General features: G+C 51.8%; 1 protein-coding gene across 8 annotated transcripts; it reads right to left on the bottom strand.

The window, feature by feature from the left end:
- Positions 1-366: 366 nt before the first annotated feature.
- On the bottom strand, positions 367-21,093 carry PRSS33 (serine protease 33). Of its 8 annotated transcripts, none has more exons than XM_043916024.1 (12): positions 20,797-21,093; positions 20,396-20,425; positions 20,276-20,323; positions 19,900-20,065; positions 18,936-19,219; positions 10,631-10,785; positions 4,103-4,208; positions 3,281-3,307; positions 2,904-3,066; positions 2,312-2,583; positions 1,731-1,900; positions 376-1,533 (listed from the first exon to the last, which is right to left on the bottom strand). In XM_043916024.1, the coding sequence occupies exons 1-12, from the start codon at positions 21,086-21,088 to the stop codon at positions 1,375-1,377; spliced, it is 1,872 nt and encodes a 623-aa protein (XP_043771959.1). In that variant the 5' UTR covers positions 21,089-21,093; the 3' UTR covers positions 376-1,374. The 8 variants fall into 8 exon arrangements, with proteins under 8 accessions (XP_043771967.1, XP_043771959.1, XP_043771960.1 ...); XM_043916025.1 differs by having other exon boundaries at positions 377-1,533; positions 20,276-20,302; XM_043916028.1 differs by lacking the exon at positions 20,797-21,093 and adding an exon at positions 20,523-20,604 and having other exon boundaries at positions 381-1,533; positions 20,276-20,302.
- Between the last annotated feature and the right edge of the window lie 6,269 nt (positions 21,094-27,362).

Genomic DNA, 27,362 nt, shown 5'->3' with positions numbered 1-27,362 from the left:
CCCTGGCGGTCTGCTGGTGGGGACTCAGTACTTTCACAGCAGAGGGCAGGGGTTCAATCCCTGGTTGGGGAACTAAGATCCCACAAGACACATGGAGTGGCACAAAAAAAGAAGAAAGAAAAGGAAGGGAGCCACGGCTCAGGCCTGCATGGGAGCAGCCGCACTCAGCGCCGTCCAGCCAGGCTGCCCCTTCAGGGACAGCCCCCCTTGATCCCCTGCCCCCCTCGCCCCTGTCAGCTCCGGAGGTTGGAGTCTCCAGGTTCTGTTCGGGTTCCTGTTCCTCCTGATGCTCTAGAAACTGAGCTCTGTCTACACAGGCGGATGACCCTTGGCCTGGGGGTGAGAAGATGGCAGAGGGGGCAAGGACACCAGGTACCAGCACCTGAGGGTGGTCAGGGAGCTGAAAGGGCCTAGGCCGGTCTCCAGGTGCAGGCGGGGCAGGGAGGTCCTGGGCCGGGAAGCCCAGACCCACCCAGGGCACGGAAGGGGGGAGTGGCAGAAAAAGCTAAGGACAGCAGAAACTACGGCCAGGCCTACCTGGGGGCCCCTCTTGGTAAAGGGCATGATGCCAAGTGCCCCAGGCTCCTGAATGTGTGGGAAGGCCAGGCCTGGTGGCCACCACCTGCCTCCTGGGGCACCTTCACTACAGTGGGGCAAATAGGAGTTTTCTACTGCTATGGCAGATGACTACAGACACAGCAGCTTAAACACTAATTTATTACATCACAACCCTGTGGGTGGGCTCAACGGGGTTCCTGTTTAGGGTCTCACCAGGCTGAAATCAAGGGCATAGACTGTCAGGGCTCTGGTCCGCAGGCTGGGGGAGGAGTTGTTGGCCTCCAAGCCTGTTCAGGTTATTGGCCAAATTTGGTCCCGTGCAGCTGTCGTGCCGAGGCGCTCCTTTCCCTACTGGCTGTCCGCCAGGGGCCACTCTCGGCTCCTCGCTACGTGGCCCCTCCACCTTCAAAGCTAGCAAAGGACAATCGTCTCCTTGGGGTTGGGTCCTGGTCACGTTTGAATCTCTCTGACTCCTTCTGGAAAAGAGGGGCACACAGACCAGACCCAGCACTAACTCACTTGCCTGTCTCTGGATGCCCTGGCTGGAGTTCAGGGTGGCTGAATAAGAGCAGGAAGGGAACAGAGGGCATGTGAGACCCCTAGACACATGGGAGGCTCCTAGAGGAGGGTTGGCAACTCGCATTTGGTGAGCTCCACGGAGGATGCCGGGGACAGACAGACGAATGGATGGATGGGTGGCTCCTTGGCTTTATCAGGCCTCTGAGCCTTCGGTCAGAAGGATGAGGGATGTGTCGGTCCCCAGACAGACCGGGCAGCCGAGGGTCCCCAGAGTCTGGCTTCCGGTCAGTCACTGCATCAGATGTTGAGGTGAGCCTGAATCCAAGGGCTGTAAGTGGCCACATTGGTATAGACCCCTGGACGGTTGGGCAGGGCACAGCCCTTGCCCCAGCTCACCACACCCACCAGGACCCAGCGCCCAGACTTCATGCAGACCAGGGGTCCTCCAGAGTCACCCTGCAGGAGAAAGGAGAGCTTAGGTCCCAGCCCCCCAGGGACTCTGGGTCCCAGGCTTCCATCCCTCAGTGGTGCCTCTGGCTCGGGGTTCAGTACACTGAGCCTGCAGGTGGTACATCCTGGGTCCCGGGTTCTAAGGAGATAGGGTGCTGGCCACAGAGGCGTGGGCCCCAGACGTTCTAGGCAGCTTCTCGCACCTGGCAGGCATCCTTCTGGCCCCCAACGTAGCCGGCGCACAGGCTCCCTGGCAGTACTATGTGCTCGACCCAGGGCACGTTGGTGCCCAGGTGGTAGAGGTGGTCACAGGTGCGAGTGTCCAGCAGTGGCACCCTCACTCCCTGCAAGGGTCGCCACTCCGGGAGCGGCACTGGAGGAGAAGGGGGAGGTCTAAGAGGCGGCAGAGACTTCCCAGATGGCACTAGTGGTAAAGAACCCGCCTGCCAATGTAGGAGACTTAAGAGATGTGGGTTTGATCCCTGGGTTGGGAAGATCCCCTGGAGGAGGGCATGGCAACCCATTTCAGTATTTTCGCTTGGAGAATCCCATGGACCAAGGAGTCTGGTGGGCTACAGTCCGTGGGGTTGGAAGAGTCAGACACCCAGGAAGAGCCCGCAGAGGGTGAGGTGGAAAGCAGGTGTTGGTGGGAAAAGCCTCACCTGCCAGCCCAGGGTTCCCTGGCCTGACAGGGAGGATGTCTGGGTCCCTGGAGGTCAGAGCGAGCTGGGAAGAGAGCCCCTGGCCCTCCCCCAGTGCCCCTGTGCCCTGCCTTCTGCCTCACCTCCTGGGCGGAGGCTGCCCCAGCCAGTGACCCAGCAGGGTGTGCCAGGCGGCGGGCGGGCCCCAGGCTCGGGCAGGCAGACGGGCTGGACTCGGGTGCTCAGGGGTGCTGGGCGGCGCAGCAGCAGCAGCGCCAGGTCCCCGCGGGCCCCGTCCTCCGAGTAGTCCGGGGGCAGCAGCACCCTCCTCACGGGCGCCAGGAGAGCAGGGGGCGAGCTGGGACCCAGGTGCAGCGCCCCGAGGCGCACGCGGTACTCAGCGGGCAGCGCCTTCCTGCGTGACGGGGGCGCTAGGTCTAATTAAAGCAGCTCCCCCTCCAGCCCAGGAGCGCTCGTCCCCGCCGCCCTCTCTCTTAGAGCCCGGGGTGAGACCTGTGCGAAGTCTAGGCGTGGGGTCCCGGTGGCTGTGGGACGCTGGAACAAGGGCTGTGCCCTTCCCAACCACCCGGGGGTCTGTACCAACATGGCTACCTACAGCCCCCGGATCCAAGACCTTCCCTGGGTCTTGCTCCACCCGCCCCGCCCCGGCAAACCTCGACGAGGAGCCCTAGGGGTAGGGGACCGTCCCTCGGCGGGGCCTGGCTGCCTGCTGACCTGGGGAAGCAGTGTGCCGCCGTCAGCACCCACTGCGGGGCGATGAGCGAGCCCCCGCACACGTGCGTCCCGCGGTGCTGGATGCTCGCCTGCCACGGCCACTCTCCGGCCCGGGCGTCCCGGCCGCCCACGATACGACTGGACACCCGAGGCTGCCCACAAGCTGGCAGGACAAGGGGACTGGGGGTGGGCAGAGCAGTAGGGGACGGGGAGGCGGGGGGCGGGGTTCAGGAGGGGGTGGGGCGGGGTTCGGGAGGCGGGTGGGGCGGGGTTCGGGAGGTGGGTGGGTGGGGCGGGGTTCGGGAGGGGTGGGGCCGGGGAGACGGGGGGCGGGGTTATGGAGGGGTAGGCACAGCGGGTTTCCGCGGCTTCCTTACCTTCAGACGCCAGGTTCCCAGCTGCTCCTGGAGGTGGAAGCAGGGAAGGGACTGGATTACGGGTCTGGTGTCAGGTAACGGGGTGACGGGGAGGGCGGTCACAGATTAGGAAGGAGGGTGGAATGTATATGTCGCACTGACTTGATGCCAGATTTTTGTGCAATCGGGTACAGGATTAAACCCTCCCCAGAGCCCTGTGAGGTGAGGACGTACACCCATTACACAGACGAGCACAACCAGATTCAGAGAGCCCAAGGTCAGTGACAGAACTTGAACCTTTGGAGCCAGTAGTGGGAGTGTGCTAGGTCACTTCAGTCGTGTCCGACTCTATTCAACCCCAGGGACTGTAGCCCACCAGTTCATGGGGTTCTCCAGGCAAGAATGCTGGTTCTCCAGGCAAGAATGCTGGAGTGGGTTGCCATTTCCTTCTCCCGGGGATCTTCCCCACTCAGGGATTTAACCTGCGTCTCCTGCATTGAGGCAGACTCTACCGCTGAGTCACTGGGGAAGCTCTGGAGCCAAGAATAGGATGCCTGAACTTCCCCGGTGGTCCAGTGGTTAAGAATCTGCCTCCCAATGCAGACTGGGAGACAGGTTCAATCCCTAGTCGGGGAAGATCCTACATGCAACAAGAGAAGCCACAGCAGTGAGAAGCCCACACAGGGCAGCTAGAGAAAGCCTGGAAGGAGCAAGGAAGACCCAGTGCAACCAAAAATAGAAAAAAGAGTAGGATGCCTTAGAGTGCTCTAGAGGAAGCAGGAAGGCTGGGCAGATGGAAGCCAAAGCTCCTGTGGTCAGCACCCCCAGCCCGCCCCCACTCACCCAGCCCCAGTAGGAGCAGGACCTGGAGGGAGGAAGCCCACTTCATTCTGTCTTCAGGGCTGGGCCCAGTAAGGGTGGTACTGCCCAGGACTAGCCTGGCTGGAGCCTGCCAAGAGAAGAGGAGGATCTAGCCCCCCACCCACCCTGAGCTCCTTTTGTCTTCCTTCAGACCCTGGTTGGTCCCAGACCTAGCCCTGTGGCCCAGGCTCTATGCCCTATGCCCAGGCCCCAGGGACCACCCCTGCCCCCCCAAGGGCTGCACGATTTGGGCGCCTTAGGTCTCCAGGCAAGCCCTGGAGCCCAGCCCCTCCCCCATCTTGTATTTCCCTGATAGGTGCCCCCCAACCCTGTTCCCCGCAGACCCGTATCCTTTTCTCACCCTTGCAGCTGGTGTCCTCCCTGCTAACTGGGCTGGGGGAGGATCTGGGGGCTTAAAGAGCCAGGAGAGGGGTGGGGGCCAGGAGTTAATTAAGGAGGTCAGGGCGGGGCTGCGGCTTCCTCAGTCCAGCCTTGAACAAAGATGCTTTGAACAGTGCTTTTGCCGTGGCAGGAAAGGGACACCTGGGTTTCTCGAAGGAAGCCTGGCTTGGGCCAAGGTGCACGGAACTGGGGGTGGGAGCCTGAGTCCAGCCAGGCAAGGGTGGAGTGGGGGGTGGGGTGAATGGCATGGGGTGGGGGTGGGGGCCTGGGCTGCATCCAGCCCCTGGAAAGGCTCCGGAACCTCCTTTTACCAAGTCAGTGCCCCCTCCAGCAGCTGTCCACTTGGTTCCCCGTCCTGGGGGCCTTTCTGTCCAGCACACCCCCTCCTTGGCTGTGTCCCAAGGTAATGTGTGACGGGAGATCTGATTCACGCCTGTTTGTTTCCCCTCCATGAGGCAGGGTCTGGGTCTCTGTCCCTGTCTTAGCGCAGGCTGCCAGGACAGCACACCACAGTGTCAGTCGCTCAGTCGTGGCCAACTCTTTTGTGACCGCACGGTCTGTCCATGGAATGCTCCAGGCAAGAATACTGGAGTGGTTTGCCACTGCTTTCTCCAGGGGATCTTCCCAATCCAGGGATCGAACCCGGGTCTCCTGCATGGCAGGTAGGTTCTTTACCGTCTGAGCCCATAGACTGGGGCTCAAGTTCCATTCTGGAGGCTGGACGTCCAAGAACAAGGAACTGGCCAGATGTGAGCCTCTTCTCTTGGCTTGTAGGGGGCTGCCCTGCCATCTCACTGAGTGATCACACAGCCTTCTCTTTGTGTCTGCTGGGCATGAAGGGTAGTGGAGGGGCGGGGAGATGCTGCTGTCTTTTTATCTTTTCTGGTTGCACTGTATGGCATGAAGGATCTTAGTCCCCTGGCCAAGGATTGAACCCAGGCCCCCAGCAATGGAAGCATAGAGTCCTAACCACTGTACTGCCAGGGAAGTCCCCTGGTGTCTCACTCTTTTCTTTAAAAAAATTATTTATTTATTGGCTGTGCCAGGTCTTAGCTGTGGCAGGTGGGATCTAGTTCCCTGACCCGGGGTCAAACCTGGGCCCCCTGGATTGGGAGCTCAGAGTCCCAGCCACTGGACCATCAGGAAAGTCCCTGGTATCTCTTTCTATAAGGACAATAATAAGTCCACCCTATTACTTCATTTAATTACATCCAGAGTCACTGGGGTTAAAGATTCAACATATAAATTTTGGCAAGTTCACACACGTTCTTCCCAGGTGGCTCAGTGGTAAAGAACCCACCTGTCAGTGAAGGAGACACAGGAGACACGGGTTCAATCCCTGGGTCAGGAAGATCCCCTGGAGGAGGAAATGCTAACCCACCCCAGTATTCTTGCCTGGAGAATCCCAGGGACAGAGGAGCCTGGTGGGCTACAGTCCACGGGATCGCGAACAGTTGGACACGACTGAGCACATGCACAAATATCCAGTCCCCAATGGCAAGAGCAGTGCCATCACGGAGTGGGCGCTGAGTGTTTGGGAGTAAGTGGGAGGGGCCAGCAGGCACGCGGGGTGGCGAGGGTGAAGGAGGGGAGCTAGTGGCGAACCAGCCCCAGTCCTTCCATGCAAAACAAGGGAGGGCGGCCCCGGGCCTGACTTCCACTGTCCACGTTCCAGGACCAGGCTCAAGCCCACGCTCCGGAGCTGGTTTGTAGAATGTCGTCCCTCCCACCCCCGAGACCTTGGGAGAGTTTCCTCTTCTGTAAACCGCCCACCCCCCCACCCCGAGGTGGTCGTGAAGTTTAATGGTTAGCCCTTGCAGAGCCTGGAACCGCGCCCGGCTGATGGAAACACTGTGGAAGGGCCACGAGAATAAAAGCAGCGCCCTCCCTGAGGTGCCTGACCTTGGTTACCCCAGATTCAGCCGCCACTGGGGGCCTTGGCTGCAGTGGAGCCAAGTGGGCAGAGCTGGGGCAGCTGGAGAGGCTGGTGGGATGGAGAGTGACCCATGACCCTGGGGACACACAGCCACCTCTGGGGCCATACCTTGAGAGGGGGTTCACTGGAAGGCTGGATGCCCAGTCCAGCAGGGAAGCTGGGGGGGGCATCTACCTGTTGCAATTTGGGAGGCCTGGAGGACACTTGAGGGCAGGGACCCCGAAACAAATTCCTCCTGAGGAACTGGCTTATGGTGGGAGGATCTGGAACTGGTTGACTAATGGGCAATCAAACCTGAGAGGAGTAGGAAGGGAACCCCTTCCCAGGGGTTTACCCCAACCCAGCTCCATGCCTCAGATCAAGAAACTGAGGCATAGGCCCCTGCTGGCCCACATGCCCTCAAGTCTCACCCCTGAGTCACCCTGCACAAACGGACCCTGGACAAATGTCATCTGCTTGCCCGTCTCACCACCCTCCTCCTGGGGGCCAGGCGGAGGAGGCCAGCTTTCTCTGCTGCCGGACCTGCCCCGACTCCCAGGTATGGGCAAATGATCCAAACAGGGCCAGCCTCCCACCATGACCCCTAGGTAACAGTGATGGGTCAAGAGGTGACATGTGACCCCAGACCAGCCAATCAGAATCCTCCCCTGAGATTTTCACCCTGGAGGAGGGAGGGAGGGAGGACCATTGGGGCCCAGGCAGGGGAAGCCATGGCTGAGGCCACAGGCAAGGACTCTCAGCTGGCTCGAGAGCCTGGAATCTTCCAGACTGAGGAACAGTGCCCTGTAGAATTGGAGCTCCTCATTCCAGCCATCCTTAGGCTCGGTGGGCTGCCCTGTATCCTTCTAAACCAACTCTCCTTCACTCATGCAGGTTCTAAGGGTTGTAAGGCTGCTTCCAATCAAAGTCTTTAAGTGCCAAGAATGAAAACAAAGTAACATTCAACAAAGGTGGAGGGGAGGTGTGCCCCGAGCTGGCTGCCCTGCCAGTGTGTTTCAGGATGGCAGCACCCAGCCCACCGCATGCAGCACAAGACTCGTCTCTGATGAGCGCCCAGCCCTGCTCTTGGCCAGACTCCCCGGCACCCTGCAGACCTGGCAGCAGATGAGGTGGGGGGTGGGGTGGCCTTCCCAGGACCCAGGTGTTTTCCCACTGATGTCCCAGCGCAACACGGGCCCCCTGGAAGGGCTGCAGCCTGAGCCCACCCCATGCCGACCCCAACAACAGGAGTCATGCAAGGAGGGACAATGGTGTGGGGTGAGCTGGGGCGCAGGGAGGGGTGCGCAGTGGCACCGGGCTGGGGTAAGTGGCCCTGAACAGGACGCTATGGGGAATGTGTGCCTGGGCGGGCTTGGCGGTATTTCTGTGGACGAGACTGTCACGCAGGCACTAGGCCACCAGAGGGTACTCGGCCTGCTGCTGGAGGAGGGGCCGTGACACGCTGCCAGGCAGGCCTGCGGGCTGTGTCACGGGGCAGCTGGGTCTGGGGCCCGGCGCTTCACAGGCATTAAATCACGCGGTCCTCCGGTAACACATGGGACACCAGGCAGAGAGCGTTCTGTGTGGGGCCAGCCCGGAGGGCCTTTGTGGGAGATGAGCGGGAATGCCCTCAGGTTTTGCCTGCTCCGAAGGACAGATGGCAGAGGGTGGAAATCTCAAAGCAGGTGAGTCCCACTTGGGAAACATGGAAGACACCAGCCACCAGGTGCCTGCTGGCGCCTCTGAGTCACGCACACCACACAGCCTGAGGTCGACATGGGCCGCTGTGAGCTAGGTGAGTTAAGGATTCTGTCACCTCTCTGGGACTCAGCTTCATCATTTTTAAAAAAACATTTATTTACTTTTGATGCCGAAGAATTGATGCTTTTGAACTGTGGTGTTGGTGAAGACTCGTAAGAGTCCCTTGGACTGCAAGGAGATCCAACCAGTCCATCCTAAAGGAGATCAGTCCTGGGTGTTCATTGGAAGGACTGATGTTGAAGCTGAAACTCCAATACTTTGGCCACCTGATAGGAAGCGCTGACTCATTGGAAAAGACCCTGATGCTGGGAAAGATTGAGGGCAGGAGGAGAAGGGGACGACAGAGGATGGGATGGCTGGATGGCATCACCGACTCGATGGACATGGGTTTGGGTGGACTCCGGGAGTGGGAGATGGACAGGGAGGCCTGGCGTACTGTGGTTCATGGGGTCGCAAGGAGTCGGACACGACTGAGCGACTGAACTGAACTGAACTGATTTCCTTTTGACTGTGCTGGGTCTTCGTTGCTGCGTGGGCTTTCTCCCGTCGTGGCGAGCGGGGGCTGGCTACTGTCTAGCCGTGCTGCTTGGCCTTCTCGTTGTGGTGGCCTCTCTCGTTACGGGGCATGGGCTCAGTAGTTGTGCTGCATAGGCTTACTGGCTCTGCAGCATGTGGGATCTTTCCAGAACAGGGATCATACCCATGTCTGCTGCATTGGCAGCCGGGTTCTGTACCACCAAGCCACCAAGGAAGCCCCTCATCATTTTTAAAACTTATTTATTTTATTAAAAAATATTTATTTATTTGGCTGAGTCAGGTCTTCACTGCAGCCTGTGGGCTCAGTAGTTGGGGAAGGGGAAGCTCCAGCTTTGGGGGCTGCTAAGGGGCATGAAAGTGGTGTCACAGCCGATGTGGCTTTTGGGCAGGCAGGAGTGAGGAGGACACCCCTCCCAGACTCCTCCGCCTGCCCCTCCACAGTGACCAGCCCTAGCCGGACCAGAGCTTCTAACACCTTCTGTGCTCACAGCACCTGTGGGTCCCATGAAAACGCACATCTGCCTGAGCAGTTCCCAGGGGCCCCAGACAACCCTGCTGACCTGTCCGTTGGCCACACTGAGGCTGTGTTCTGGGAGCCCAGTGGGGCCGGGGCAGACATGCTTGATGCCGCCCCCTCCATCCAGGCCACATGACGGAGCTTGGAGCCTCCATGCCCCCAGGACAGCCCTCAACCACAGGGAGTCAGGAGAAAAGTAGCCATACCAGGTCTTTGTCCCCAGGTGGTGCTGAGGTGTGTCTGTGTGAACTCTCCGGGGGCGGGGAGGGGGGGGGCCCAGCCAGACCGTGCCTCAGCTGCCACAAGGGTCAAATGTCACTAGCTCTCACCCCTTCTGCCTCAGTTTCCCTGCTCTTCACTGGGGCTTCTTGGCATTGCCTCCCGAATGAACTACCCGCACCCTTGAGCTGGTCCCAGCTCAGCCTTTGGGGACCATGGTGAGACCAGAGTGTCTGTGTCTGTGTGGTGGGGGACACGGTATGAGCACTGGGGAGTCTGGGGGCATTTCCACCACAGCACCCCCACTCCAGCCCTCCGAGCCCCCAGCCACCCTGGTGCTACTAACGTCCTCTCAGATTGAATTACCTGAGAGGGTTCTGTTGTTTGCAACCCAGACCTGGATGGATGATGATTTAGGAGTTGAGGAGTGGTCTTGGGGTGGACAGGACGCAGGTGACCATGAGGGCGTCCAGGAAGCCACCCGGAGCCACAGAATGTGCTGCTGGGCATCAACTTGAATATACACACTTTATTAGCAAAGGGGACAGAAGGGGACGAGGCCTGATCCAGCAGGCCGTCCTGCCACCAGGGTGCCCCCAGCCCTTGGTGACTGTGCCCGGAGCTGCGGTAACTACAGCATCCTCATGGACTCAAGTGTGCACAGGCCATCCGCAGGAGGAAGGGAGTCCAGAGCAGAGCCAGGGGGAGCAGCCACCGAGAGGGGCCTGGCCTGGGTGTGCTGCGGGCCGTCAGCAACTGGATCCAGTTGAAGTAAAGACTGACATTGGTGTAGACACCAGGCCGGTTGCGCCTACCACAGCCCACTCCCCAGCTCACGATTCCAATCTGAATCCACCGCCCATTCTTTTCGCAGACCAAGGGTCCGCCTGAGTCACCCTGGAAAGCAGTGTGGGTGAGCAAGGCCGAGGGTGGGGCATGAGGGGCCCCAGGAGAGGCTGGGAGAGCAGAGTCTGTCCTCTGGATTTCACATAGAGATCCAAGGAGGTACAGTGAATGTGAAACAGGAAGCTGGATAAATGAGGTCTACAGTGATCTCATGAATAAACTCTGAGGGTGCATTGGTGGGGGGTCAAGGGGGTTGCCCTCAGAACCAAGATGGGGAGGAGTGGTACAGCCGTCACTGGGGCCGGGTACTCACTTTGCAGCTGTCAGCGTCACCATCCTCAGAGCCAGCACAAATCATGTCATAATTGATGTTGCTGCGGTAATAAGGCTGCTGGAACAGGTAGGAACACCTGGATTTGTTTATGATGGAGACCTGCACTTCCTGGAGATTGTAGGGAGGCGGCAGCTCTGCCAGGGGTTGAGGGCGGGAGAGAGAAAGAAACAACCTTAGGCTCTCCTCTGCCATTTGGGGAAACGGGGTAAAAAGGTGGGGAGTGGACTTCCTGGGACACCCACAGTACCCGGGACATGGCTCCTCTGCTCCAGCCCAGGGCCCAGTACATGGTGGACCACAGAAGGGCCCAATGGATGGGGAGGCTGTTACAGCTCCTCCCCCAGATTCAGTTTCCCTCTCCGTGGCATGCAGATGACAGGCCCTGCCTGGACCAGTGGGGAGAGATCCTGGCTGAAGCATACACAGAGGGGAGGGGCTGATGCTGCTGAGCTTGTTTGTAATCAGTATACTACAGCTGCATGATCCGGGCTGAAGAGTTCCCAAATCTGATGAAAGATATGACTCAGTGATAAAGAATCTGTCTGCCAGTGCAGGAGATGTGGCTTCAATCCTTGGGCTGGGAAGATTCCCTGGGGTAGGAAATGGCAACCCACTCCAGTACTCTTGCCTGGAAAATTCCATGGACAAAGGAGCCTGGTGGGCTACAGTCCATGGAATTGCAAAGAGTCAGACATGACTGAGCACGCACACACACATGAATCTATACATTCATGAAGATGAACAAACTCCAAGTAGGATAAACACAAGGAGATCCACATCGAGATACATTTTCATCAAAATATCAAAAGGCAAAGGGAGAATCTTATTAAAAAAAACGTTGAGAGAGAAGACACACATCAAGTATAAGGGATCTTTGGCAAGACTGACAGCTAAATTCCTTCCAGACACCCTGGAGCCCAAGAGGCAGTGGGATGACATGTAAAGTGCTAAGAGAAGAAAACAGTCAACCAAGCATTCAATATCAGGCAAAACTACCTTTCAAAAATATGAAGACGAGATTAAGACATTCCCAGATAACAAATGCTGAGACTGTTCATCATAGTAGGCCTGCCCTTCAAGAAATGGAAAAGGGACCCTTTCAGGCTGAAATGAAAGGACAGTAGACAGAAACTTAAACCCACAGGAAGAAATAAAGAACAATGGTGAAGGTAACTACACAGGTAAATATAAAAGCCGGTATTATTATAATTTTGGTTCATAACTTTTCTCTATACAATTTAAAAGACAAATGCATAAAAATAATTATAAACCTCTGTTAATGACTACACAAAATATAAAGATGTAAACTGTGACAATAACAACTTAAAGGAGAAGAATAGAGTTGTATAGGAACAGAATTTTTGTATGCTATTGAACCTAAGTTGGTATTAATTCAAAACAGACTGTTACAAGTTTAAGTTATTAACTTATCTCCAGAGCAATTGCTGAGAAAATAACTAAAAAAGACACAGAAGAGGAAATGAGAAGAAAATCAATACAGTATACTAATAAAAATCAATTAAACAAGGAAATAAGAAATAAGATATAAGGCATAGGTATAGATATAAGATATAGATACAAAATATCTATATCTTCTACATCTGACAAAATATAGAAAACCAACAGAATAAAGGAAGCAGTAAATTCTTCCCTATCAGTGATTAATTTTAATGTAAGTGGATTAAACATCAATTAAAAGGCAGAGATTGGCAGAATAGATTAAAAACAGGGATCCAACTATATCCTGTCTGTGAGGTTAGAAGTTATTCCGTCGTGTCTGACTCTTTATGACCCCATGGACTGTAGGCTGCCAGGCTTCTCTGTCCATGGGATTCTCCAGGCAAGAATACTGGAGTGGGTTGCCATATCCTGTCTACAAGACAATAATTTTAGATCCAAATGCAAATATAGGTTGAAGGTGAAAGGTTGGAAAAAGACATTCATGCAAATAGTAACCAAAAAGAGCTGAGGTTGCTGCACTAATGTTAGACAAAATAGATTTTGAGTCAGAACATGTCATAAGAGTCAAAGAAGGACATTACATATTGATAAATGTGTCAGGTCTTCAAGATAAAATAATTATAAATATCTACACATCTAACAACTGAGCGTCAAACTACATGACACAAAATTGATGTAACTGCTGGGAGAAACAGACAGTTCTAGAATAACAGCCAGAGACTTCAATGTCCCACTTTTATTAATGGAAAGAACAATCAAAGAGAAGACCACTAAGAAAATAGAGGTCTTGAAGAGTCAGTAGACCAGAACAACCCCCCCAAAGAAGAGCAGAACACACATTCTTGGATACAAAACATTCTCCAAGATAGATGTCAGACCACAAAATGAGTTAGAATAAAGTAGAAAAGACTGACCGCATAGAAAACAGCTGATTGAGGCTAGAATTCTGTTCCTTCAACAGCAGAAGGAAAACTGAAAAATTCACTATATGGACATTCAACAACATACTCCTAACCAAAGAAGGAATCATGAGGAAAATTAGAAAGCACTGTGAGATGAATGGAAATAAAAACACAGCATATCAAAAATTCATGGCAGTGAGCAAAAGCAGCTCTCACAAGGAAATTTATAGCTGGAAATGCCTATGTTAATAAAGGAGAAAAATCTCAAGTTCATAATCTAACTTAAGGAACTAGGAAAAGAAGAGCAAATTAAACCCAAAGATGGAAGGAGGAAGGAAATAATAAAGAGGCAGATGCAGGTTAAAAAACAACTAGGAAAGGGGAAAACAATAGCGAAAAATCAACGAAAGCAAAAGCTGTTTCTCTGAAAGGTCAACAAAACTGACAGTGAAAGTGAGGACCCTATCACTGACCGTAAAGAAAATTTAAGGACTCTCAGTGAGCACTATGAACAATTGTCTGCCAACAAGTTAGATGACCTCGAAGAAGGGAGCAAATTCCCAGAAACACACAAAATACCAAAACAAATTCAAGAAGAAATAGAAAATCTAGGTAAAGAGATTTAGTCAGTAGTCAGAAATCTCCCAATGAGGAGAAGTTCTGGGCCAGATAACTTAAATGGTGGCATCTATCAAAAGGGGTTTTCCCAGGTGGTCCAGTGGTTAAGAATCTGCCTTGTAATGCAAAGGATGAGGGTTCGAACTAGGATCCCACATGCTGCAACTAAGACCCCACAGAGCCAAGCAAGTAAAAATTTTTTTTTAAACACAGAAAGAAATTAACATCAAACCTTTTTGAACACCACTTCCTAACTCGTTCTGTGACAACAAAGCCCAGATAAGCTATCTCACAAAAGAAACTACAGATCAACATATATGCAACAATCCTCAACAAAATACTAGTAAACTGACTTCAGCGGCATTGTTGTTTGGTTGTTCAGTCTGTCCAACTCTTGGCAACCCCCTGGATCACAGCACGCCAGGCTTCCCTGTCCTTCATATTAAAGGAATTCTAACACCATGACCAAGTGAGATTTATCTGAAGAGTGCAAGGGGGGTCCAATATATAAAAATCAATCAATATACTGCATACTATAGTAATAGAACAAAGGAAAAAACCCACATGGTTATCCTGATTGATGCAGGAAAATCCAACATTCTTTCATTATAAAGATAACCAGTAAGCATAGAGAGAACTTTCCTAACCTGATAATGATCATATGTGAAGCATCCACAGCTAATATCATACAGAATTGTGAAAGACTGAAAGCTTCCCCCCTAAGACAAGGATGCCAGTTTTTTTTTTGCCACTTCCACTTAACATTTTATTGGAAGTTCTAGTCAGAGCAATTAGACAAGAAAAAGAAATAAAAACATATTCAAGTTGGAAAGGAAGAAGTGAAACTCTCTTTATTCACAGATAACATGATCTTGTATACAGAAAATCATAAAGAATACACAAGAAAGGACTAGAATTAATAAACCACAAATCTGCAGATCTGAAATCGACATAAAAATCAATTATATTTCTGTACACTGCCAACGAACAATTCCAAAACAATATCAGAAAAGAAAATTCATTTATATAATAGCATCAATAAGAGTAAAATAGTTAAAAATAGATTTAATTGAGGAGATGAAAGATCTGTACACAAGAAGCACTACAAAAGATTGCTGAAAGATATTAAAGAAGATCTAAATAAATGGAAACATATCTCATGTTAACGGACTGGAGACTTAATATTATTTCAATGACAGTACTCTCCTAAAGCAATTTACAGATTCAATGCAACCTCTATCCAAACTCCAAAGGTCTTTTGAGTGGAAATTGACAAGCTGATTCTAAAATTTATGTAAAATATCAAGAGACCCCAAATAACAAAACCAATATTTGAAAAAGTAGAATAAAGCTGGAGAACACACACTTCTCAATTTCAAAGCATAATTGGAAGGTACAGGCATCAAACAATGGAGTCCTGGCAAACGGATAGAAACACAGACCAATGGAACATAATTTTGAGTGCAGAAAAAAAAACCAAACCCTTTCTTCTTTGGCCAACTAATTTCTGGCAAGGGTGCCAAGACAATTCAGTAGAGTAGAGAATAGTCTCTTCATCAAATGGTGCTGAGACAACTAGATATCCAAACGCAAAAAAATGAAGCCAGACCCCTTATCAGACACCATAAACAAAGATCAACTCAAAATGAATCAAAGACATACATATCAATGTAACAGCTAAAACTATAACAAAACTTAAAGTCTTCAAGAAAACATGAGAGTACATTTTCATGACCTTGAACTTGAATATGATTTCTTAAACATGACATCAAAAGTTAACGCAGAAAAAGAAAAAAGCAACCAGAACTTCATCAAAGTTAAAAATGTTGTGCATCAACAGACACTATCATGAACTTCCCTGGTGGATCAGTGGTTAAGAATCCACCTGTCAGTGCAGGGGACACAAGTTCAATCCCTGGTCCTCGAAGATCCCACATGCCACAACTACTGAGCCTGCGAGCCGAAATTACTGAGGTTACATGCCACAACTACTGAAGCTGCAGGCCCTGGAATCCATGCTCCACAATAAGAGAAGTCACTGCAATGAGGAGAAGCCTGCACACTGCAACTAAAGAAAGCCCATGAGCAGCAACAAAGACCCAGTGCAGCCAAAAATAAATAATTAAATATATTTTTAAAAAATAGACACTATCATGAAAGTGAAAAGAGATGTGGTCCGTGAGTCTTGGCTCAGCCCTGAGTCTGAAGTGCTATTCCCGAATTAACACCAGGGACTGACAGCATGGAGCAGCCTGAGAGGAGGGAGGTTATGATCCCTATTTCGAGGAATTTGAAGTTATGTAAGAGGATTCAAAACACAACTTTCAGACACTAAAGCCTACCTGTTCGACAGAACTTGGGCGAGGTCTTCATTTCAACTTTCAAATCTTTAGCTCTTTATCCATTTCCTGGAGATTATTGTAACCCTCCTTCCTGGCATCACTTGGCCCTCTGCTCATTATGAACCCCAACAAGCCAGCTGGTCTCACCCCTAGCTACATATTAGAATCACCTGGGAAGCTTTAAAATACCCCAGCATCCATGCCACATCCCAGACCAATTAAATCTATGCAGTGAGACCCAGGAACCAGTTTAAAAAAAAAATAGAAAAAGAAGAAAAAAAGGGGAAAAAAAAAAAAAAAAGAAACCCACAAAATAGGAACAAATATTTGCAAATCACATCTCTAAAAAGAGTCTAGTATCCAGAATATATAAAGAACTATTACAACTCAACTGCAAAGGCAACTCAATTTAAAAATGGGTTGGGGGTCTTCCCTGGTGATTCAGCGGCTAAGACTCCCTGCCCCAATGCAGGAGGCCCAGGTTCTGTCCCTTCTCAGGGAACTAGCTCCCACATACAGCAACTAAAAAAAAGAAATCCCTCACACTGCAACGAAGATCAACGATCCCTTGTGCAGTAACTAAGACCAGGATCAGCCAAATAAATTAATTAAATATTTTTAAAAATGAGGTGGGAATTCCCTACTGGTCCAGTGGTTACAACTGCTTTCATCATTGAGGATCCGGGTTCAATCCCTAAGATCCCACAAGTCATGTAGTGTGGCCAAAAAACAAACAAACAAACAAACAGGGAAAGGTACTTAAATAGGCATTACTCCAGGGAAGATATACAAATGGCCAACTAGCACATGAAAAAATGCTCAACATCACGGGTCATTAGAGAAAATGCAAATCAAAACCACAGTGAGAGGGGGCTTCCCTGGTGGCTCAATGCTTATGAATCCTCCTGCCAAAGCAGATGTAGGTTTCATCCTTAGCCTGGGAAGATCCCACATGCTGCGGAGCAACTAAGCTGGTGGGCCACAACTACTGAGCCTGCGCTCTAGAGCCCAGGAGCCACAACTACTGAAGCCCATGTAACCTAGAGCCCAAGCTCTGCAACAGAAGAAGCCACTGCGATGAGAAGTCTGCACCCCACAATGGGAGGAAAAAAGTCTGTACAACAACAAAGACCCAGCACAGCCAAAAATAAATATTATTATTTAAAAAAAACCACAGTGAGACACCACTTCACACTCATTAGGATGCCCTCCCCCCAAACAGCAACAACCTGGAAAACAGTAAGTGTGGAGGAGAATGGAGAGAAATTATAACCGTCATTGTTGATGGGGATATAAAATGGAGCAGCTGCTATGGAACACTGTCAGCTCCTCAAGAAGTTAAAATAGAATTATCATGTGATCCAGGATTGCACTGCTAAACGCATTCACAAAATAACCGAAAAGAGGTATTCAAGCACAAATTTGTATACTAATATTGACACAAATACCCAAAAGATGGAACGACACAGTCATCAGTGAATGAATGAACAAATTGTGATGCATCCATGCAATGGAATATCATTCAGCTGTAAAAAAAGAATGAAGTTTTGATACATACTATAACATGGATGAACCTTGAAAACTTTATGCTAAGTAAAGGAAGCCAAACATGAAAGGTGACATAGTGGGTGATTCCATTTTACTTGAAATACCCAGAAAACATAAATCCATAGAGACAAAAAGCTGGTAGTGGTTGCTAAGGGCTGGAGGGAGGGCTGTAATGGGGAGTGATTACGTAATGGTTATGGAATTTCCTTTGGGCATGATGAAAATGTTTTTGAACTTGATAGAGTCAATGGTTATGCACTGTGCATGTTTGAAATGCCATTCAATTATAGACTTTATTTTTGATGTGGACCATTTTAAAAATCTTTATTGAATTTGTTACAACATCACTTCTGTTCTATGTTTTGTTTTGCTTTTTGACTGCAAGGCATGTGGGATCCAGCATGCTGCAGTCCGTGGGGTCACAAAGTCGGACTCGGCTTAGCAACTGAACAACAACAACATGTGGGATGTTAGTCCCCTGACCAGGGATGGAACCCACACCCGCTGCATTGGAAGGTGAAATCTCGACCCCTGGACCACCAGGGAAGTCTCAAATTATACATTTTAAAATGGTTGATATGAGAAATAACACAAAAAGAAAGAAGGAATGAAGTATTGACACATGCCAAAACAAAAATGAACATTGAAAATGTTATGCTGAGTGAGAGAAGCTAGGCACCAAAGACCGTATGTTGTAGATCGTGTTCATATGAAGTGATCAGAGTAAGTAAATCCATAGAGACAGAAAGCAGATTAGTGGTTGCCAGGGACTATGGCCAAGGACAATGAGGAATAAGGAGTAATGGGTAATAAGCCTGGGATTTCATTTTGAGATGATGAAAATGTTCCATAATTAGATAGTGGTGATACCTACACCACTCTGAGTATCCAAAAAAAAAAAAAAAAAAAAAACCCCTCTGAATTTTATGCTTTTTTTTTTTTTTGTCATACCACATAGTATGTGGGATTTCAGTTCCCCAGCCAGGGATTGAACCCATGCCCCCCTGCAGTGGAAGGGCAGAGTCTTAACCACCAGACCACCAGGGAAGTCCCTGAATTGTACACTTTAAAAGGATGATTTTTATGCTTTGTGAACTGTATCTCCAAAAATAAAAAAAGCCCGGTGCTTTTCTGAAAAGTGCACCCCAAAACCTCATGCACCCCAAAACTCACACCCCTGCAGGCTGGGGCTGCAGGTGTGGGCAGGGGGGCCTCTGGAAGGGAGGGGGAGCTGAGTGTGTGTGCAGAAAGCCCTGCTCCGCGGTGGGGGAGGAGGGGAGGGCCAACGGCTGAAGGGAAAAAGCGAGGGCAGAGTGGGCACAGACCGAGGCGGGGCCCCTGGAGCTGGTGTGCGGCCGCACAGGGCCTGGTGGATACCGCTCCCCTCCCCCGCCCGTCTGTCCCCAACCTCACTCTCTATCTCACTGATGTCCCCCCAGCCAGTCACCCAGCAGTCATTCCGGTTCTTGAACTCCTCGGAGGAGGACACGATGCAGATGGGCTGGACGTGCTTATTGAAGGTAACCGGGGAGGAGAGCTTGACCAGGGCGATGTCATGCTGTGATTTCCTCCTGAATTGGGGGAATGTGATAATATCCTGGACTCCATATCGACGCAGGAAGGCCCGCAGGCTCCAAATGGATGGCGTGGCAGACAGTTCCCCGAACTGGACTGACCAATCGGAGGGATAACTGTTCCTGGCAAGGGAGGAGAAAGCCCTCAGGGGTCTTCAGAGGGAGGGTGGGCCACCCCAGCACGCCTGGGGCTGCTGAGCCTGAGACCACTGGGACGCTGCCGGGCTCACCCTGGACCCCATTAGCAGGTCCTCCTTCCACAAAGAGGCCAAGGTAGAAATGGGGAGAGCCCCGAGAGCCCCAACCAAAGTCCCACACCTGGGGACTTCGGGCAGGAGGGTGCCTCCCCTGCCAGCTCATCTGGCCGGTCACTCAACCACCTGTCGCCTCCAGGGCCCTGCTCTTAACAGGACCAGCAGGTTCACGGGGGCCACACAGGCTGGGCTCCAAACAGCTTCGGGGACCACTGACCCTACCAGCTGGGCTCCTGTCCAGCACTTAACCTCAGCTCATTCCCCCGGGGGCACACCTCCGCTGGGAGGTGGGGTGAGGAAGGTGGAGGGTGGAGGTGTCATTTGGGGACAAATGGAGCGAGAAAGAGAACAAGACACACAAATGTTCTGGAAGAAACCGCACAGGTTTTCCTCCGGGAGCGCCCCGGGGCCTCGCGCCGGTGTGTAACGGGCTGCAGCCCAGCCTGGGGCTCAGGAGCACACGAGGGTCACGGCCACGTGGGACATGGGCGCGCGTCCTGGCACAGACCCGGGACGTGGGGTCAGCGGGCCCCCTGCCCCCAGACTCACTTTTTAAAGCAGTGCGCGGCGGAGAGCACCCAGCGGCGGTTAAGCAGGCTCGCTCCGCAGCTGTGGACTTTATTCCAGCGCAGGCTGCCCTGCCACGGCCAGCGCCCAAGCTTGGCCTCATTTCCACCCAACACGCGCACCTGGATGCCCTGGAGGCCACAAGGCCCTGGGATGAACAGACGGACACCAGGCTGAGCTGTGGGAGGCAGGCTTATCCTGCCCACCCTCACCCACTGGGAAGGGAAGGGACTCCCGGGGGAACCGAGCGTCCTGGGGTCGTGCCACCCAGGAAGTGTCGAACGCTGGGGACCCGCCCCCGTGGCCCGCGGGCGCCCGCCCCATCCTGCCCCCCGGCCCCCTGGGGCCCTTCAGTTACTTGAGAGCATCGACGAGTTCTGAAAACCTGGAGAGGGGAGAGGGAAAGCTGAGGCGCCCTTCGCGCTCGGGCCCACCGCGCTCGGGCCCTCCGCGGGGAAGCGCCTCCCGCACGCCTTACCTGGAAGCAGCAGGTCCTTGTCCCGAAAGGCTGGGGGCAGGAGACGAGATGAGCTCCCCTCTGCCTCCTCGCGCCCCAGCCGCCCCCGTCACCCCGGCTCGCGCCCGCAGCCCTCGCCCGAGCTCACCCTGCTCGGCGATTTCGATCCGCACCAGCAGCACCGCCAGCAGCTGCGCCGCCCCCTGCGGGCGCATGGCCTCGCCCCCCGCCGCCCGGCGCCCTCTCTGATCCCACCCGCTCCAGGGCCCGGCTGAGCGCCCCCTGGGGGAGAGGGAGCCGCGGGAACCCTGGCCGCCCCGGCCGGGCCGTCGACCTGGCTGGTCCAAGGTTTGTTTGGGTACCTGGGACGTCACAGTGCCCGGCTTTGAGCTTGTTACTGGGACTGGTCCCCAACGACGTACCTTGCTGTGGCCCGGGAACCGGTGCGAGCTGCCGACCCCTCTCTCGTCCGCCGCGCTGGAGGCCTGGCCGCCCCCCGCTAACCTTTGTACTAGCCACTCCTTCCTCTAGCAAGGACCAAGGACCTGGGCCACCGTCAGGACTGTCATGAAAGCACAGTCCCAAGTCCTCACTGAGTGCCGATTGGGGCCGGGCACTGTTGGGCTGAGCCGGGAGGAGAAGACCCCCCCCCCCACAAGCCTCTTCTTGGGGACTGGTGGTTTGGGGTCTCGTCCTTCCCTCTGCGGGCCTCATGCTGGTCCCCGCGCGTGGCCCAAGCTGCCCCCTAGTGGCAGGTTCCAGCCCTTTTTGTCACCCTCCTCAGGGTGATTTTCAAGTTGAAATCGCCTTTTACAAACGTTCTTACCTGGGTCCTACGGGGAAGGAAATGGCAAAAAAAAAAAAAAAAAAAACGACAACACGGCGGCGGGGCGGGGGGCGGGGGGGGGGGGGCGGAACATCGCTGGTTATTCATTCCCGTGTCCCTGTCTCTACAGCCAGGAACCCGGGAGGAACCTGTGCCTCCTTGGTGCCCCTATGTGTGCACCCAGTGATGAGTCCCCAGGCATTGGCTTCTGGGGCTGGGGGTCCCTCCAGGCAGGGGAGGCAGTCTGGAGTCTGGACTTGGAGGACTATCCCAAGGAGGTGGGCACCCTCAGGGATACTGAGCCCTGGTACCCTCAGTGGGGCCCAGGTGGTGACTCTAAGGGAATGAGTCGCTGGGGGCCAGAGCAGGCAGAGCAGGGTGTTCTTGACCTTGGGAGCATTGGGGATACACGGGGGACATGCCTGGTGCTTGGGGAGCATAGAAGCTTCTCCAGAGGTTGAAGCTTGTCTGTCAGCACCCCTCCTGGACTTCACACGCTGCAGAAGGGGCAGTGGGCGTGGGCTCCGGCTGGTGGGCTCAGGGGCACACTTTGTGCAACAAGGGGTGGGGTTTCCCCTAAGAAGGCCCCCTCTGTGGTCTTTGTTAGACAGCGCTTGTGACTGGCCAGTCCCTGTGAGTTCCCCGGGTCAGGGCTGGGTGCAGCCCCTTGCAAGAGATGAGGCGCAGTGCCAGCACCTGCCTCCCCCGCACCCAACGGACCGCTTACATAGGTCCTGCTCTGGTCCTTGACAATGGTCCCGGAGCTCTCGCTTCCTCCTGACCGCCAACCTGCCTGTCCCCTGCCCCAACTGTCCTTTCCTGGTGAACACCAAGCTTGCTCCAGCCTCGGGCCGGCCTCTTCCTGCGGACTTCTCGCCCAGATGGTCACAGGGCAAGCTTCTTCTGAGCCTTCAAGTCAAGCCCATATGCCCCCACTGACTGTCCTTCTCACTGACCCGTTGTATTTCCTTCCTGAAAGTGAAAGTGAAGTCCCTCAGTCGTGTGCGACTCTTTGCAACCCCATGGACTATAGCCTACCAGGCTCCTCTGTCCATGGGATTATGCAGGCAAGAGTACTGGAGTGGGTTGCCATTTCCTTCTCCAGGGATCAAACCCGGGTCTCCCACATTGCAGGCAGAGGCTTTACCATCTGCACCATCAGGGAAGTCCATTTCCTTCCTAGAACTGAGCAATATCCAAAATGATCTTGTTCCGTCCTTTGCATGTGCAGCTGTCGACTGCCTCCAGGGACTGTGTGTGACACAGCTGGTGAACGTTCAAGGAACTGAAAGACTGATGGAGGTCCCAAAGGACCCCCGCCCCTGCCTCTTCTCCCTGACCCTGGACCTACGGCCCTGCCCTATGCTCCCTACGCCGGTGGCTGGCTTACATTTCTCCAGCCCGTCCTTAGGCTTCCCTGGAAAGATAGGGGTTGGAGAAAGAGGAAAAGAGATATGGAGCAAGCCCAGGGACTTCCCTGCTGGTCCAGTGGTTAAGAATCCACCTTCCAATGCAGGAACCCTGATTCCCTGATCAGGGAACTAAGATCCCACATACTGTGCAGCGCAGCCAAAAGATTAAAAAAAAAAAAAAAGTACCTATCTTGGATTGCTCTTCACATCAGCCTAGCCTGCAGGCAGCTCCCCCTCCAAGGGGCTCCGTGGGTCTCTGAGAAGCCCCGAATACTTGCGTATGTGCTCACTGTCAGTCATGTCTGACTCTTTGTGACCCCGTGGACGTACCCCACCAGGCCCCTCAGCCCGTGGGATTCTCCAGACAAGAATACTAGAGTAGGTTACCATTTCCTTCTCCACCCAAATGCTTGATTTAGGCCAAAGTCATGCTTAGTACTGCATTATTGCTCTTTCATTTACCTGATCTCTTGATTTCTGAGAGAAAAAAAACTGTGGATTTATTAGTTTCTTGAGTATTGAGAACATTTTTGTCTTATTTTTATGTATAACATCTTATGTTTTACTTTTATTATTTCAAAATAAAAATTGTTATTGGGGTATAAAATGCTCTGTTATTGGGGTATAAAAGCTCATGCCTCATATCTTTTCAGAGGCTTGTAACTCTTACCAATGTAAAATACCCCTGTGGCTCATAGCTCATTCTCAAGACTTTGAGCCTTGGGTTCTATTTTATCTGCAAGTATCTGGTACGTGATAGTCCACAGCCACTTTCATCTTGCTTGCGACTTTCCCACCAATATATATCCTTAGTCAAAACAAAATAAAAAGATGTTTAGAAAGAAATGGAAAGAAACAAAGTGAAAGTGAAGTTGTTTAGTTGTGTCCAACTCTTTGCGACCACATGGACTGTAGCCTACCAGGTTCCTCCATCCATGGGATTTCCCAGGCAAGAATACTGGAGTGGGTTGCCATTTCTTTCTCCGGGGGATCTTCCCAAGGATAAAGCCCGGGTCTCCTGCCTTGTAGGCAGACGCTTTACCATCTGAACCACCAGGGAAGTCCTAGAAAGAAATTACAAGAAGTTAAATTTCTTAATCTACTTATGTGTGCATGCTAAGTCGTGTCTGACTCTTTTTGACCCTTTGGAGTGTAGCCCGCCAGGCTCTGTCCATGGGGTTTGGTAGCCAAATACTGCTGTGGACTGCCATGCCCTTCTCCAGGGAATCTTCCCGAGTCTCCTATGTCTCCTGCACTGGCAGGCAGATTCTTTGCCACTAGCACCACCTGGAAAACCCAACCTACTTATGCTTGGCCTTTATTGGAATAGACTTGCTGGAATCCTTGTAAAATAGTAAAGTACCTCCACTAACAGTATTACAGATTTTTGTTATTGGAAAAAACAAACAAACAGAAGTTTCATGATTTACTGACACCTTACGGGGATAAAGAAAGACATGTCTTGCCTGTTTGTGATTTTTTGTTTCTTTGGTCCCAGAAATTATTTTGAGAATGTCTAGCTTATCAGAATTATGTAAGAGCCAGTGCATTTACTAATCTGATTTACTAATCTGATGTAAAGACATCCTTGTAATCAGCTATACCCCAATCCAAAATAAAAAGTTTTGTTAAAGAAGAATAAAAAAGAATGAGATGATACCATTTGTAGCAACATGGATGGACCCAGACATTATCATACTAAGTGAAGTAAGTCAAAGAAAGACAAACATCATATGATATCACTTATATGTGGAATCTAAAAAGAGAATGAAACAAATGAACTTATTTATGAAACAGAAACAGACTCACAGATATAGAAAATAAACATATGGTTACGAAAGGGGGGAGGGATAAATTCGGAGTTTGGGATTAAAATATACATACTGCTATATATAAAATAGACAACCAACAAAGACCTCCTGTATAGCACAGGGAACTATACTTAATGTCTTGTAATAGCCTATAATGGAAGCGAATCTGAAAAAGAATGTGTGTGTGTGTGTGTGTGTGTGTATAAACCTGGGACTTTCCTTTTGGTCCAGTGATTAAGACTCTGAGCTTCCAACTGCCAGGAGGTACAGGTTTGATCTCTGGTCAGGGAACTAAGATCCCACATGCCACACGGCAAAGCTGACAAAGCAAACAAAAAACGGAGTCACTTTGCTGCCACCTGAAACTAACACAGCATTGTAAATCAACTATAGTTCAATTGAAAATTTTTTAATAAAACATAAAAATAAAGACACGCTGACACTCCTGATCATCCAATGTCCCTTAGAACTCACAGCCATTCAACAACTCTTTTGTTATTTTGTTGGTGGTGTTAATTTAATGTATCTCTTTTTGGTGTGCTGGGTCTTCCTTGCTATGCGGGCTTTTCTCTAGTTGTGCCGAGCAGGGTCTACTCTCTACTTGTGGTGCTCGGGCTTCTCTTTGCAGCGGCTTCTCTTGTGGCGGAACAGGGGCCCTAGGGTGCTCGGACTCCAGTAGTTGTGGCTCCCAGGTTCTGAGGCACAGGCTCAGCAGTTGTGGTGCACAGGCTTAGCTGCTCTGCATGCAGCATGTGGGATCCTCCCAGATCAGGGATCGAACCCATGTCTCCTGCACTGGCATGCGGATTCCTCACCCCTGAGCCACCAGGGAAGCTCTCAATTACTCTTTTTGTGCTCACGAGTGTCTGCTCACCTATTCAGAATGATACTGAGGAGGTAAAAATAGATATGGAACCAATATCATGTACAGACATGCTTTTTTTTTTCTCCCTTTGGCTGCGGTAGGTCCTTGTTGCTACTGGTGGGCTTTCTCTAGTTGCAGCCAGTAGAGGCTGCTCTTTGTTGAGTTGCACGGACTTCTCCTTGCAGTGACTCCCCTTGTCGCAGAGCATGGGCTCCAGGCGCACAGGCTTCAGTAGTTGAGGTACACGGTCTTAGTTGCCCTGCAGCATGTGGGATCTTCCCGCGTCACTTGCATTGGCAGGAGGATTTTTAATGACTGGGCCACCAGGGAAGCCCCCCGACCTGCCTTTCTAATGATTTGCTAATGGGGATTCTAGAGACAGGCCTGATCGTCACCTTTTCTCAACCCCCTATTTTATTTCACTTAAAGCACTTTTTATTGTGGAGAAATGGATAGACAAGAACCACTCTTTCTTCATTATTTGTTTGGCTGTGGCGGGTGTTAGTTGTGTCACGCGGGGTATCTTCCTTTGCTATGCACGGACTGTCTAGCTGTGTCTCTCAGACTTCAGAGTGAGCTTCAGAGCTCTCAGACTTCAGTAGTTGTGGCGACATGTGGGATCTTAGTTCTCCAACCAGGGATCAAACCCTCGTCCCCTGCATTGCAGTGCAGATTCTTAACGACTGGGAAGTCCCAACAAGAACCAGTCTTGACTGTCACTCCATGTCTCTACATTTCTCTCTCATGTAACATGTCCCCTTTAAACTTTGGCTCTAAGTTCTCCATGTTTCACTACTCTGTCTTCAAGTTTGCCAATTCATTTTTTAGCTATGTCCATTTTCTTATTCAGGTGTTTGGCTAAGCTGCTTTACTTCAGCAATATTTTAAATTTCCAGACACTCTTTCTTGTTCTCTGATTGCTTGGTCTTCTGTAGTATAATTCTTATTTAATGCTGATAAACACCTCTTCAGGCTTTCTGAGGAAACCAGTTAGAATTTTTCAAGCTGTCTGCTGTTCCATGTAATATCTCAGTTTCCTCTGGAGTCAGTTCAGTTTATTTGAATAGATCCTTCCACTGCATGCACACATTTTCTGTGAACATTTCTTCATTCTTGATTGCTGTGCAGTAAAAGGTTAACTGAACAGGTCTAGGATGGTCAAACCCTGCATGGTCTAAAGAAAGGACTGGCCCTTTAACAGCTCTTAGGAAATAACATCCAGCCCTTGGAGAGTCCTGCCTGAAAAGGCTGTCTGTAGATCTGGGGTCCTGGGGCCTCTCCAGATAGGTGCTAATGATGTAATTTATGGTGGGGCCTTGGGTCAGACTGGATCAGCTGGACCTCTGGAGGGGCTGCAGTCTGAGAACTAAGGTCAGCCACGTGGGCACTCCATACCTTTGCGATGAAATCCCGATAGAAATTCCAGACACCAAAGTTTAGGTGAGTGCCCCTGGTTAACAGCAGTTCATGAGTGGGAAAATTAAGCAGTGCCCATCCGACCCCTCTGGAAGGGGACAGCTGGAAGCCTGCACCCGGTCTCTCCCAGACTCTTCTCTGCACCTTTGGCATGTGCCGATGTTATCTGTATCCATTCACTGTAAGGTACCATAGTCAGGAGAGGAACAGCTTTTCTGAGTTCTGCGAATCCTCCTAAAAAACTATTGACTTTGACTCTGTGCCCACAAAGTGACTTTGGTGCCCGCAACAGTGTCCACAAGGAGTGGAAGCAACCTGTAGGCTCTGCAGAGATAGATGACGCTCCGTGTGCGGCAACGGGCAGACAGGGAGGTTAGGAGCCCCCTAGATGGTCAAATCAGGCCAGCGTTTATTCTGTGGGTCCCGGGAAGGTCATCACTTTTAACAGCAGATAATACAGTGCCCAGCCCCAATCGGCACTCAGTGAGGACTTGGGACTGTGCTTTCATGAGAGTCCTGACGGTGGCCCAGGTCCTTGCTAGAGGAAGGAGTGGCTAGTACAGAGGGCAGCGGGGGGCGGCCAGGCCCCCAGCGTGGCGGACGAGAGAAGGGTCGGCGGCTCGCACCGGTTCCCGGGCCACAGCAAGGTACGTCGTTG

The sequence above is a fragment of the Cervus elaphus genome, chromosome 10 (assembly GCF_910594005.1).
Source record: "Cervus elaphus chromosome 10, mCerEla1.1, whole genome shotgun sequence".
In the NCBI taxonomy this organism is placed as follows: domain Eukaryota; kingdom Metazoa; phylum Chordata; class Mammalia; order Artiodactyla; family Cervidae; genus Cervus; species Cervus elaphus.
The sequence above is the reverse complement of the archived record's forward strand: the minus strand, read 5'-3'. Positions and strand labels throughout refer to the sequence as shown.

Bases quoted from the DNA above. Each gene is read 5' to 3' on its own strand.
- PRSS33 (XM_043916024.1), bottom strand. From the start codon at position 21,088: ATGAGGCCCGCAGAGGGAAGGACGAGACCCCAAACCACCAGTCCCCAA. The intron at 20,066-20,275 runs GTAACTGAAGGG...TGTTCATCCCAG, and splicing joins GAACTCGTCGATGCTCTCAA to GGCCTTGTGGCCTCCAGGGC. The intron at 2,584-2,903 runs GTCAGCAGGCAG...CCCGTCACGCAG, and splicing joins GCGGCACACTGCTTCCCCAG to GAAGGCGCTGCCCGCTGAGT.